Source organism: Artibeus jamaicensis, unplaced genomic scaffold, assembly GCF_021234435.1.
Source record: "Artibeus jamaicensis isolate MK-2021 breed Jamaican fruit bat unplaced genomic scaffold, CSHL_Jam_final contig_482, whole genome shotgun sequence".
Lineage (NCBI taxonomy): Eukaryota > Metazoa > Chordata > Mammalia > Chiroptera > Phyllostomidae > Artibeus > Artibeus jamaicensis.
Genome location: NW_026521857.1, coordinates 1,785,300 through 1,799,923, shown reverse-complemented (window position 1 = coordinate 1,799,923; position 14,624 = coordinate 1,785,300). Strand labels below are relative to the sequence as shown.

Here is a 14,624-nt window from a genome sequence, read left to right as displayed (position 1 = left end):
CCCTCCTTCTATTGAGAAATACCCACTTCCTATTATACCTTGATCCTCTTCATTTGGTAACATCATTTTGTACTCAGTAACCTTTTATTGGTTATATCAGCCTACTACTGGTGTTCTGGTCTCAAAGTAGAAATTAATAGATGTTTCTCAATTGTAAAATTAAAATCAGCAGAAAAAAAAAAAAAAAAGCAGTAAGTTGGGTTGAAAGATCGAAGTACTTTATCCTATCAAGGCCTTCACACAAGACCAGGAAAATTGTCCTGAAATCTACCCTCCACTGCCAGAAGGAGGTTCTACAGCACAATAAAAAAAGTACAGAATTACTGTTTCTCCCAACTCTTCGTGATTTCTTAAAATTTTTAGAAAATATTCCAGGTTATCTGAAGAACAGTTTTTAAAAAAATCATCCTTCTTTCAGATACTATTGGCATTTAAGGAGAACTACTTTGAAGCCACTTAGATGTTACGTATTTTAATTCTCTTTAAGTACCAATAAATACTAGGCACAAAACACAGTAAATCTTGCTAAAGATTTGATGAACCTTTAAGACAAAAGCTGCAAAAAAACCAAAAAAAGCAAATGTTTACTCAAAAAAAAACCCAGTACTTCTGTAAAAAACTATCAATTAAGTATTTTGACAGACTTTATAATTACGTTGCATTGTTTTAGAAAGATTCTTACTTTTTAAAGGGTGTTATATGATACTAAAATTTCAAGTAACAAATTTTCATATAATGAATGATTCATGAACAAGGGACCTAATGAAGAAAGTAAACATCTTATAGTAGTGTATTCATTATATGCTACAGAAAATTTGTGGAAGGTAAAATCACCATAACTATAATAAAGGCTTACAATTTAAGTAACATACAGGAGGGGGCAAAAGTAGGTTTGCAGTTGTTTATATGGAAAAATAACACAATAGTTAATAAATAATAATACAAGAATAAATTCATTATTCCATGTACTCACAATTGTTAACCTACTTCTGTCCCACCCTGCATAAAGAATATAAAAACAGTACAAAATATAATTTTAATGAGTAGATCTAAGTTCTACAAACATTAAATAGTACAAAAGTTAGAAAATTTTTGAAGCTGAAACTCAATTGAATTTGGGTAAAAAAAATCATGAAAAGTAAAAAAATGGCTGCATATCTAAAATCAGATAATAAAGTGTGAATGTAATCATCAGTTTACTGCAGTTATTATTTTAATTTTTTTTCAGCTGTTTAACACCTAAGTAATCATGAAAATTTCTTTTTCTTCTTTGGCCCCAAATTAAGTATTTTTTAAAATGTGTTAGTCATCATATTATGTGACTGTAATTAGGGAATAATATTTTAAAAGGCCAATTGCTCCTTTTAAAATGTTATATTTATTATATACTCATATTCTAAAAGCATGTAATAAACAACTTTTTTTCACCAAGAGGTCCAGAAACATAAAGGAAAAAAGTCTACAATGTTGATAAGATGTAATTTGTATTAGTCTATTTTAGCTACTGCATTGTTGGTCACAGAATATGTATGCTTGGGTCTAGAGCTACTAACTCAATGCATATAAAAAGGACCATGAAGCGATGTCATCTCATACCTTTCGTCTTAAAGGAGAAGTTACAGTAAGTGCAGTGGTAGGGGCGGACATCTGTATGGGTTCGTATGTGTTTCTTTAACATACTAGGTTTCTTACAACGTATTCCACATTCTTCACAAATGTACTTTCCTCTTCCCCTGCCTCGGACATACACATACTCTTCATTTGATTTATATCTAATTTAAAGAAAGAAACATGAATAGGAAAATTGGATACTATGCCTTTGATAAAATATTGATAATTAAAATTCAACCTAAAAAATAAAACAAGGCACAATTTTTAGACTGAATCAATATAAATTTTATGCATGTACAAGTAACAGAATATTCCAGCTTTTTACATGAATACTTGACATTCTAATAGCTAATTCTAATCAAACAAACTTATTTAATACTAGGTTTAATTTTAAAATATTTCCTCTTATAAATCACTGGGTTTAAAAGTTTTCTTTCTCGTTAAATTAAATCACAACAACTGTTATTTCTGAGTTTCAGGATCATTACAATTGGCTTTTACATTTTGGTTTTCTCATAACCAAATACACAAACACATCAAACAGGTAATGACTTAATCTCTCTTATAGCAGGTTTTCCAAGTCATTGCTTCCTGTAAATCAGTGTGAACTCCAAGGTTCATGCTGAAAACTATGTTCTTAATTGCCTCCTAAGACCTCTACTTCCTAAATAGTTATCATTTTCTTGAACAAAATGGAATTACTTAACATAATACCGAATATATTATTTTGCCATGAAGATTCTGTTAATAAGCTGAGATACCTTGCAATATTTACATAAAACTGACACTGATAAGTCTTCATTCACATGAAAGCAAATGTACATTTAAAAAGAAAATTTAAATGTACATTTAGAAGTAAAATTTGTACTTGCCCTCCATCAAATATTTTAATTCTTCTTGGTTCACTTTTGATTAAGGAATTCTCTTTATCTTGCTCACTGTTAATTTCAGAGGCATCTTTATGGCTGAATTCAACTACTGTGGACTTTTGATTACCTAATGCTCTCTGAAAGGAAAAAAAAAGAGAAACTAATTTAATAAAACTGAAAACACAAACATGCTAAGGTTTCACTTGGAAAATAAAACATGGCAAGATACAGTGCACAGAGTCAACTTCATGAAATACATTTCGAGAAAGCAACAGGTTGAAGGTCATTTGCTTTTTCTCCTTTACCTTTCATATATCTGTCTAAACCACAGCAAACTGATAAATCTTATGCTATTTAAAATGCCACCATAGCCCACTGACTACTCCAAATGAGGGCTTTACAACCTCCCACCCTGGTACTCCATGAATTTAATAGGAACTTTTTTTTAATAGACTATTTCTTATATCTAATCTACTACTCATACTACAATTTAAGTGTACTTGTTAAAGAGCTTATTCTTTGGAGATGGCAAAGAACTAGTTACTCCTTTTGAAATAATAATATGTCATTCTCCCAGGAAACATGACTAAATCCCCTTCAAGTTCAATGAGCTGTTGTTACATTAAAGCATAAACCCTATTTGCCAATATTTTATTCTCCCCTTCTCCCATCACTTTAAACCATAATTCTGTTTCCTCTCTGTATCTTCTCAAAAGTTTCTGAATACTGAGAACTGTGAGGTACACACATAGGTCAGGTCAAATTTAGCTTTTGGCTTGACAGTAATTAAATCTCCAGAAGAAGGCAATGAACTCACAATGATAACAGTGTGTGTTCTTCTAGAGAAGCATTATGGTAACACCACTTACGACTTTTACACAACTGCACCATCCACAAGTTTTGTCACTCAGCCCATTCGACTCTCACTTAACTCCAAGAGGCAGGCTGCACAAGAGGATTATCTCCCAGTGAGGAAAGACACTCTCAGCATTAAGTCACTTGTTCAAAGTCAAGTGTTAACAGCCGAGGCTGAAATTCTAGCCTCCTGGCCAACTCCAACATAAGGCACAAGCTTTCTAATCAAGGGCCTCTTTGTTATAAACCTTCTTTAAAAATTATATCACCATGCAGACAGATATTGTGCCAAGGTGACTTAATAATAGTAACTGATAATAAGAGGGTGTGTGCATCTTGGACGGAGGGCCTCTGTGGCTGAAAAAAGAGGACCCTGGGAAGCCACTGTCCTCACAAAGCCAGAAATGAAGACAAGCTGCCTGCCTGAGTTTCTCAAGAAGGCAGTATGAGGAGGTAACGACACTGACCCCAACAGGTAAAAATGCCACCGACTCCTTTTCTTTTCCTGGCAAACACATCAGGTTTCCCCACCACTTGCAATATATACACACTCACCTTTCCTTGACTTCATAACTTTACAAGTAATCCTATTTCTTACCTTCTTTGCTTTTTATTTTTTTTAATTTATTTTATTTTATTTAGTTATTTTTCAAGTACAGTTATCTGTCTATTACTCCCATCCCAGCCCACCCCGCCCCGTGCTCCCCACCTCCCTCCCATTTCTACCCCCCTTAGTTATTGTCCCTGTGTCCTTTATACTTGTTCCTCTTACCTTCTTTTCAATTCCAAATTCTCACTTATCTTTTGCTTTCTCACTATCAAATTTGGTTCCTATTCAATCAGTTACCAAAGACCTAAATGTTAAAATCCCTATCATTTCCTTAGTCCTTATATGCTTGACCACTCCATGGTATTATATGTTGTTGATGCCTTGCTTCTCTTAGAAATCCTTTTACTTCAGCATTTTCCTGTTCTTTTCCATTGTGAATTATAAATACTTGTACATTAACATTTGGGTTGTGAATTAACATTCATCCTCAGAAATCAGTTTATAATTAGTTTCCTCAATGTAGAAGTTGCCTGGTGTTGTGGTAAATGGATTTTCCTCTACTCTACCACTTTAAAATATTTTATTTATTCATTGATTGATTCATTTGTTTACTCCCCACATATTTACTGGGGCTCTGCTATGTTCTAGGTAATGGACATATAAAACTGAAGAAAATACAGTCTCCATGCTCACAGAACTCAGACTCTCATCTACACAGCCTGTTACAGTAGTCACTAGCACACATATAGAATATGTCCATCATCCGAAACTTCTAATGGACTGTGTTGGTGCAGTGGAAGAGAAAGATACAAAAGTTTGTCACATTTTAGTGATACTACAAAAGTAGTATCGAAAGATACAAAAGTTTGTCACATTTTAGTGATACTACAAAAGTAGTATCGTAAAGTATCGGAGCAGAGTTTACACAAAGTGTGGCAGCTGAAGAGAGCTGATACTACTTAACTGATATTAATTACAAAGACCAAAATGAGAGCTGATATTTAGGCTGAATTTTTAATGACTAGAAAGATTTGGTCATCCTAGGGAGTATATTAATAAATAGTATGTCAGTAAGCTAGGAAGACTTGAGACGGATTATGGAAAGATAAGAAAACTCCTGATTCATATATCTAGTTTAGGTGCTTGTAGAAGACAAACCATAGATATATGCCCATCTGACTCAAGTCTCCAGTGGTATTAAAATTGTTGAGTCCAAATGCCATGCTAATCTTTATCTTTATTTGACCTCTCCAGAAGTCAACTTGCTAGAACGACTTTCCTTGAAATACCTTGTCCTTGATCTGTGTGACACCACTTTCTCCTAGCTCTCCTTCTTCCTCTATTAACAATCTCTTTCAGTGCCTTACGTGGACTTTCTTCATCCGTTCAACCCTTTACATAGTTGTGACTCCCAGGACCATTCTAAGTCCCTGTCTCTTCTTTTCCCTTCCCCTGGGCAGTCTCATTAATTACACTTATGCACTGAAAACTCTCCACGCCTTCCTGGAGCTGTCTCCTAGTTACAAATCTAGATATGTACATTTCCAGAGACATTTCCACCCAGTCACTTAATAGTAAAGAGAAGCCGCTTTTCAAAGGCACTTCAGGAATACACATGAAGCTCTGTTTAAATTCTCGTGGGCAAGTCTCATCTTCTAAGATTCTCATTTAGTAGATTCAGAGCAGGGTCTGAGCATTTAAACATTAAACTCACCCTCCTTCACTAAGAAAGTATCAACAGCTCTCCACTACCATGCATATTTGGTTTTTACCTACACTTCCAACTCTGAACTTAAAACACCTTCTAGTCATGACAAACTCCATAGGGTTCTTTGAATGAACCAAGTTCTTTCTTACTCCCATGTCATTCATCAGACTAGTAAAATTTCTCATTCCTGTTCGCCTGAAAAAAAACTCTACTTTTTTTTTTTTTTTTTTTAACATTCACCCAAAGCTCCGGTCAAGTGGTAGCTCGGTTGGTTGAAGCACTGTCCCATAAACCAAAGGGTCATGGATGGATTCCTGGTCAGGACACATAACTAGGTTGTGGATTTGCTCCACCATCCTGGCATGTCCAAGAGGCAACAAATCAATGTTTCCCTCTCACATCAATGTTTCTCTCCCTCTCTCTCCCTTGCTTCCTCTCTCTCTAAAATCAATAAACATGTCCTCAGGAGAAGATTAAAAAAAAAAAAAAGGACTCAGCTGTAAGTCAAAACTTTTGGAATATCTTCCCTGTATCCATACCTCAACCTACTGGCAATGTTAGACTTCCTTCTTTTAAAAGTGTATATACTTCTATTATAATACTGAACTGTGATATTTTCCTATTGAGAAGTGTGTGTGTGTGTTTATGAACCTGTACTATGTGCCCATGAACCTGCAGAGGGCAAGTACTCTGAATGTTCAGAATCCAATATAATACTGTTATCTACCCATCTTTCCTCCCTTCCTCTCTCCCTTCCTTCAATTCTTCCCTCCTTCTTGCCTTCCTTACTTCACCACTTAAATGACTTTTTCCCATTTTTATAAAGCCTATAACTCTAATTTATGACTGATTCTACCTTACTCTATAAATCTCGACCAGATCAACATAATCATCAAATGTATGAGTTAGTTATTTTGGGAATCCTTTCTACCACTAAGATGATTTTCAGAACTACAGAATGACTTATATTTCAAAATGATATACAACAATCAAGGAACAATCACTGATTATTCACCTCTGTTCTCTAGCATTAGTCAGGACAAAGCATAGTCTCCTTTCACTTTACAATACAAACACTCATATGAGAGAAAGATGAAAGCAAGATCATGATAATTGCACCATTAAGTAAAGACTTAAATATGCAGCTGAGGGGAAAAATGCTTAGGGCAAGTTATCATTTTCAAAATGTTTCAGGATACACAGGGTCTAGGTATCCCTTATCAGTGGAACTCCCAGGGTACATTTATCATCCTTTTTTTCGAATCACTATACACTCATAAAGCACAATTTATCATTCTAATTAACGTATTTAAAGGCATTGAGACATGTTAAAACTCATTTACATGAACTAATTTTGTAGATAAATAATATTTCAAATACCTTGCTTAAGTTGCTTTTCCACTTGCTTGAATAGACCAACAAATCTGATTTGGACCGAGTGGTTATTGCTTGACAATACAGTGATTTTCCAGTTTTCTGTTTTGAATTAAGGAGAGAAAGAGCAACTTTTGTAGGCAAACCAAGTGGATTTGGATTACTGGAGCTTACTGTCCAGTCAGTATAGGCTGAAGTTTTCTGGTCATTCTGAGGCAAATGCAATGTTTTCTGTCTGAACAGGTAACACCACGTGAAGCTGGTTGCAGTCTTCAGGCTGGGGAAAGACAGCTGCTGTGTGTCTCCGGCATCCAGCACTGAAAGAGCAGTCGTTGTAGGTGGACTTTGTTCTTGGATGTTCACTTTGTCACCTTGATTTCTAACCTCTGGAGACTTCCTTTCTTGGTTATTGTCTACACATTCCAAAGAAGAAATGTGGGTATTTTCTGAAGGAAGAGGTGAATTTCTAACTGTAAGAGTTAGTGATAGAGATGACTTGATGTTTTCATATTCTTGCAACTCCTTTATAGGTTCTACAACTGTAGACTTAGATTGACCCGATGATAAATGATTAGCTGGTACAACATCTGTCAAGTTAACAGCCTCACTAGTAATTTCAGGTGGAGAAAAAATATCCTGTCCCAATGTCACACCTTCAAGGGGCTCCGTGGTACAAACCTGCCTCACCAAAACAGGTTTCTTCTGCTTATTAACTTCATTAGCTCTTGAACTCGGTGGTTCAAATGGTCTAGTATCTGCTGCACAAACAGCTCCATTTTCATCTTTAGCTCGCTTTTGATGTTTTTCCATGGCAATGTCTAAACTATTTGCTGGGGAAAGCATCCTTTTACTTGAAGCTGAAGATTCTTGTTGTGGGGAAAGTCTAACAACAGACATTTTCTGAGTTCCAGGCAAGGAATCTGCCAGAGAAGAATTTTGGCCCATCTCTGAAAAAGCATTTTCACAAACAAGCACTTCCTCCGAGTTTGGCAAAGCATTCTGGTGAACTTTTTGCAATTTTGGCAGGGAACTTTGTTCTTCGCTGACTGGCACCACACTACTACCAGCCTGGCAAATGGGCTGACTGGATAGATCTTGGGTCACAAGGATTTGCGGCAGAGGTGTGACAGTGGCAAAGCAGTACCCTGGAACATTATTCTGCAGGTGAGCGGGCAGTGTAAACGACGTCGGCACCTTTTGCACTTGACCATCGAGTGGCCCAAGCTTCAGTGGTGGCAGAGCACAGGAATTAGAAATGGCACCTACTAATTTGGTTGGTAATGCTAATGAAGACATACAATGGTCGGCCCCAACTGGATCTGAAAGAACTTGCTTTGGCAAAGAATGTACAGGATTAGAAGAGCAAGACTGGCCTGAAGTGAAAACCTGACACTGCAGTTGGTACTTGGGAGCAAAGCAATCACTTGTGGAAGAGACACATACACTGGGATTTCCATTTGGTTTGACACTCTGTGTAGACACCTGCAGAGGTATCTGTGTGCTCTGGTGGCTAAGGGGTGCATGGATTTGATTTAACAAATTAATACCAAAAAGCTGTTGAACAGGAAAGATGTTGGTAGAGTTGGAATTTGAAGTTTCTGTTTGCAGATCCTTAACTTGAGTCTGGGAGTGCACAGTATTTGCAGGAAACTCAGCTAAGAATGTACTAGTGAGCGGAGGCCCCTGAAATGGCACTGCATTCACGCCAGGAAGAGCAATAGCTTGGAAAGATGATGGGTTCCCAGGAGACAGATGACTGTCTGGGGCTATGTTTAAAGAAATCTGCCGTATCAGTGGGCCTCTCCTTCTTTCTAAAAGAGGCACGTGTCCAGTCACTCCCGTGCCAGAAGGAGATGTCGGAGGCAAGTCCACAAGTGGCATTGTCTGAGGTGGAGTTATGCTTCCACAGTCAAATGATTTACTTCTGAAATCAGAGACCTCCATGGATGTTTGCATGCAGTTAATCTGTTCTGAGGCAGCACGCCTCATTTCCCGCTGAGTTCCAGGCATGTTAGGTGTATTAGAGCCAGCTGGGATCATGAGAAACTCTGTTTTGTTGAGAAGAGTGATTTGGGGGGAAGCCTCAGTTTTAGAAACGTCCTCTACATCTAACGAAGCTGAGAAACTTGATAAACTGCTATCCTTACTTAGACTCCTAGAGAGAGTGGAATCAAAACTTGACTCGGTTGAGGAATGCTCTATCTCGGCAAGACGGAGCCTCTTCTTTTTAGGTGGTAGTTTCTCCGTTGGCAATTTTGACAATGTTTCACTACGCTGAGGCCAACTAAATTTCTCTGATTTTTCCTGATCAGGTACTTGGGTTCCAAGGTCCCGATCTGGCTCTTCTGTGACCAGAATTTCTGGAACTTGGATGTTGTGCTGCCGAACAAGTCTTGAGGCCTGTCCTAACACATGCCGTTCACTTGAAATCTTTCTTGAACCTTCCTGAAGTTCTGCTCTAAGAGCATCAGATAGTGCAGGCTGTTGAGGACGAGACACGTTCTGAGAAGGGCTGCCTTCCTCTTGGGAAATTCCCATCACTTTCAGGGACCCAAGCTTCGCTGTTCTACTTAGCTCATGGAGAGAAAGTGGAGAACTTCTTTCAAAAGACTCAAGCTTGTCGAGTGAAGTGGGTCTGCTCAGTGAGTTTGTATGCTGGATGACTGAGATTCCGGTCCCGTGCCTCTTCAACTCTATCTTGTCTCGGGCAACTGAACTTATCTGTTGTTCCGTGATGGTAGACAGCTTTGGATCCATGAGCTGGTCAGGGCCTCTGGCAACAGGTTGCATTTGGGAGTTTTGCAACTGTATGTTGCGATGCTGCTGGTCACTTGGTATGACAATATTACGTTTAGGCAAACTGGAGGAACAGCCCACAGTATTCCGCACCAGGTGGCCTTCAGAGCTTTTCGGAGAAGCTTCACTTTCATTTTGCTGAACTTCGTCGTCATCTCCAACACTTTTCATTTTCCTCCGTTTTCTTATCTGGGGTGTCTGTTCCCAGACCCCCGAGGAAGCGGCAACTCTGTAGTGCAGAATCTGAGGCTGTGTGCTGCTGGGCACCGGGCTGTGTTCAGGTTCTCTCACAGCTACCTTTGTTTTTGGTCCGTGTAACTCTGAACAGTAAAATTTCTTATGGTTTTCAAAATTTTCCAGCTTCCTATACCTGTTTCTACAAGTTTCACACTCAAACATTGTCCCTCGCCCTTGATGAGATTTCTTTTTCTCTAAATGTGAGCCTGGTGCCAGTGACTTGTTCCTTGCTGCTACAGTTTCACTCATAGCATTGCATCCTTGATAGCTCTCATCCAAGGACTGTCCGGTACCGAGGACATGCATTTCACTTGTTGAAGAGTCTTCTACTGCTGTCTGTCTGACAAGGGTACGGGGATGTCCACTTGGGGGCACAGAAGTGTTAGGTCCTGATACAAAGACATCATCATAGAAAGCGCCAATTTTGTCATCAAATGACTGACTTCCTCTCAGTGGATGAGTGGGAGGTATTATGTTTGCAGGTACTGCTGAATAACCTGTAGTAGGCACAGAATTACTTCTCGTGATAGGTAAACAGTCAAGGGAAGGTACAGACAGAAGAAACACTTGCTTCGACTTCTCAGTAGGGGTAAAAGGGGACTTTGGTATATCAGAGCTTGAACTTGTTCTCCGTCCCATTGGTTTTAAATCAAACTGGAAAGAATCCTTAAATATGTATGATTTGGGGGAATCAATACTTCCTCGCCGTGAAAGAGAAGTTCTCCGTGGCTTTACACTATCCAGTTGCTTGTCATCTACCAAGGCTTCATTGTCTGAGATAAGCTTTGATATCCGTTCTTCAAGTGTTTTTGTTGCCAAAGGTGGGCGCATCTGACCTGCTAGAAGCAATGCTTTTTCACCTGATGGCAACGTAGAAGGTGCTGGTGTACTGATACGAGGTGCAGAGGGCCCATTATTCTTATTTGAGTCTTGTTCCACAGTGGGTAACGTTCTGGCAAAAGGAGTTGGTGGGCTCCCTGTCTGATCAGCACTTTCAGAACGTGAAAAGTAACCAGAATCTGTACTTCCTAAACTTCGAGGACTCAGAAGCTTCCCTTGCTGCTCCTGGGAGAAATCGGTCGCCTGCTGCCTTTGTAGCTGGGCATGTACTGTGCCCGTGGGAGATTCTTGTTTTGTGTCTGGTTGACTCATGTCCCCTTTCCGACAGGACTTTTCATCAGTGTCCAGGGAGGATGTCCAGGCCGAATGTGACAGTACACTGGTAACCTGAAGGTCCCTCTGTCTCTGTGCACTAGAGAGTTCAGGCTTCGAATCTGTAAACTTTGGGCTGTCAACTCTTAACGGGGATGACACATTGACAGGGTGGACTACAACTTTTGGTAACTCGGTCACAGCTTGTGGTTCTGAAGACTTGTCCTGTAGTGAAACATCACCTACCACATGACCTGTATTGCTTGAAATGGAACTTGATTTTGGTAAAGCTTCAGAACTTGGCATCATCTTCATTATCTGCACAGGCCGCAGGTCCACGGAGCCTGGGTCATTCTGTCTCTCATCGGCAGCACTCTCGTCGTCGCTCTCCCCACTGTCTTCTACGTCTGAATGGATACTAAGTGCTTTGGGGGACTCGTGTGATAAGAACAAACCACCAGCCTCTGGCTGCAAGACAAGTCCCAGTTTGATAGTATGTGCGTGGGATTTTTTGTGCTTATATAGATTACTTTTAGTCTTAAATGAAAATCCACAGGTCACACAGGGATAGGGTCGCTCTCCAGTGTGGGAGCGGATATGCTTTAGAAGCACACTGGGCTTTGCACAAGCTCTATTGCAATACTCACAAATATATTTTCCTTGTTTTTTTGGCTTCTGATCTTTCAGAAGAAGATTGCACATTTGTTCTACACTGTGATTCACAACAGAGGCAACAGTAGTTGAATTATAAACTGGGGTGGGAGGTGACTGTGTGGACTGGGCTGGACTTACTGACATAGGTGAAGCAGAATCCATTTGCTGGTTTTGAGGAGTAACCTGAGTTCTACTGGAAGGTGAAGTTAGACCTATAGATGATGTCACTGCTATATGATATACTTGTTCAAGTTTGGGGTTCTCTTGATTGTGCAGGCTTGTCAGTGATCTTGTGAAACCTGAACACACTGGAAGCTGTTGATTTTGTTGGTTAGATTTAGAAACAAAGTGTTCATGTTGATTATATGAATGAGAAATTGACTGAAGTGATGCCTGCTCATTCTTCTGAGCAGCAGACACATGAACTGTGTATGAGGTACAAGAAGACTGTGATTCAGAAACAAATTCTTGTGAAGTCTGATTTGGGGCATCTATTGAGCTGTTTTTTAATTGAGAGGGGGATTGTACAGTTTTGTTTGGTCTTAGTTTTTCTATCTTAACTGTACAAGATGAGCCCTTTTGTGACAAAGTGCTCAGTTCTGGCTCCATTGCTTTCAGTAAGACATCAAATGCGGTGTTTGTATATGAGGAGGAAGTAGGAGTACAATTAGAGGAGATACATTCACTATGGTCAGTCCTGGTTTTACTTGACAAAGAACTAGATTCACATTGTCCATCTAGGAAATTTAACTTGGTGGGGTCAGAGCCTTCTGATCTCCATCTACGCAGTTCAGATGGATGCTGCAGAAATGAGGGCTTCTTTGGGGAGACAGATTCTTCAGACTTAGAGGCCTCAGCAATTATCCCAGGAGTTTCTCCATTCTGTTTGGTAAATGGCTTCCCATTTTTTATAGGGTTGTGATTCTGCTTCTTGTGAGAATCTGCAGTACTCTGAAGAACAGCAAAAGATGAGTCTTCTGTATTGTGTTTATGTTTTGCCTGAAGAGGATTTCTCAGTGGGGATTTTGGTATTTTTTTCAGGTGATTCTCGGCTACAATCTTTTTTCGCTTCACACCTTTAAGTGATTCTGAAGTTCCTTTAATACCAGCCTCCAAGATTTCTGTTAAAAGAAGAAAAGCAATTGGCAAAATGATACATATACCAACTATAACTTTTTTCAATTGAGATTATTATCATGAGGGTGTTATGACAATTGAACAAGGTACTTTAATGCCAGCCTACTGTATAAAACTGCATTCTAACATTAAGAATGTTGCCAATCAAAACCTGTTAAAACAATCACACGAGACCTTAGTGTACAGTTCTATAATGCTGTGCTATTCTCTGGACACCTCCACTCACCAAGATCTTGGGACCAGATCTTCCAAAAGTAAATTATCCTCCCCTTTCATTCTCACAGCTGTGGACTCTGTCTATAACAGTCTGAGAGAGCTGTCCCACAAATAAGGAAAGTCAACTTTACAATGTGGAGTATTTAACTATCTTGTTATTTCAGTATCTTTTCAGGCAAACTTCTTAGCAAGTTTCTAAATAACATTATTATTCAAACTATGCGATGCTGATATTCTTGTAAGAAAACAGACTACTACATAATGATTTTTATAACAAACATACCTGATATCTCAAGAAAATCATATTAGCTAAGAGAAACATGAAGTGCTGCTTTATTAGCAATTATATTAGTGAACAGAAAAATATGAAAGTAAAATAAGCCGCTTATTTGTGGCTCTTCACCAATCAAATTAAAAAGTCATGATGCTGTAATGTTCCTCAATTAAAAAGAAGTTACTAATTTAACTGAACAAATATTCAATGGCTGTTTCTTTGTCATTAATGACAGGTAGGTAGGAGGAAGGTAGGGAGGGAGGAAGATGGAGCTTATTGCAAAAGAGATGAAACCATTTCTGTTTCTGGCTGTACTGGAAATATATCATCATTTAAACAGTATCAACAACCCACAATCTCCAGCAATTATTACATTTTGAGCAATTATTACTTGCCATAATTTAGTTTGTTTTCATTTGTTGAATCCCTGGGCACATAAAAATTATTCAAGTTTATATTACTTATTTGTAGAAGAGCCAAATACTTTAATTCTGCATCATTTACAAACAGCAGTTGCAATGTACATATTTGAAATTCATATTAGACCAAAATGTCTACACCATAATAACTGCTTTGCATTTACTGAAGACAAAATTTACACAAAATAAAAAATATTTCAGTCCCCTTGTGAGCACTGATGTGCTGTCATATATTTGTTTAATGAAAAATCACACACTAATATGATAAAGACACATTTACCCACCATAATCAGAAGGTCAGAAAGAAAAAGGTGGAGGGGTGGGGTCTCATAACTATAATGTTTTAAGCCGAAGAGTATGGAAACATGCATCCGCTTTCTTGCTATCACTACGAAATGATGTTGAACAAATCTTTTATTTTTCAATCCGCTCATTTATGAAATGCTGTTTTCTCTCTTCTAGATGAAAGTAACAAAGTCATTATGTACTTTATTATTCTCATAAATAGATCAGAAAATGGGCAAAAGGAAAAATGATAATCACCCAGGGGGAGTAGCTCCTTCCTCACTTCCAGAAAGCTTAGAGGTGCGTTGTGATGAAAATGAAAGCCAATAAAAATAAAACGAAATTTTAATTAGGTTGTTAAAATAAGGACAAAAACAGAGGAGGGAAACCACTTGGTCAGGAGCAGCAGCCCCCAGTGTGGGTGACTGTCCAAGTAAAAACGCCACAGGGAAAAAATCTGCCCACGCCAGGCCCATCCTGAGCCCTG

General features: G+C 38.5%; 1 protein-coding gene across 4 annotated transcripts in view; it reads right to left on the bottom strand.

Moving 5' to 3' along the window:
- Window positions 1-14,624, bottom strand: part of HIVEP1 (HIVEP zinc finger 1) — a 147,359-nt gene that overhangs the window by 28,895 nt on the left and 103,840 nt on the right. For all 4 annotated transcript variants that reach the window (XM_053668207.1, XM_053668212.1, XM_053668208.1 and 1 more), the window contains 3 exons: window positions 6,974-12,927; window positions 2,484-2,617; window positions 1,597-1,772 (listed from right to left, as the gene is read on the bottom strand). In XM_053668207.1, the coding sequence (XP_053524182.1) occupies window positions 1,597-1,772; window positions 2,484-2,617; window positions 6,974-12,927 (6,264 nt within the window). The remainder of the gene's footprint in view (window positions 1-1,596; window positions 1,773-2,483; window positions 2,618-6,973; window positions 12,928-14,624) is intronic.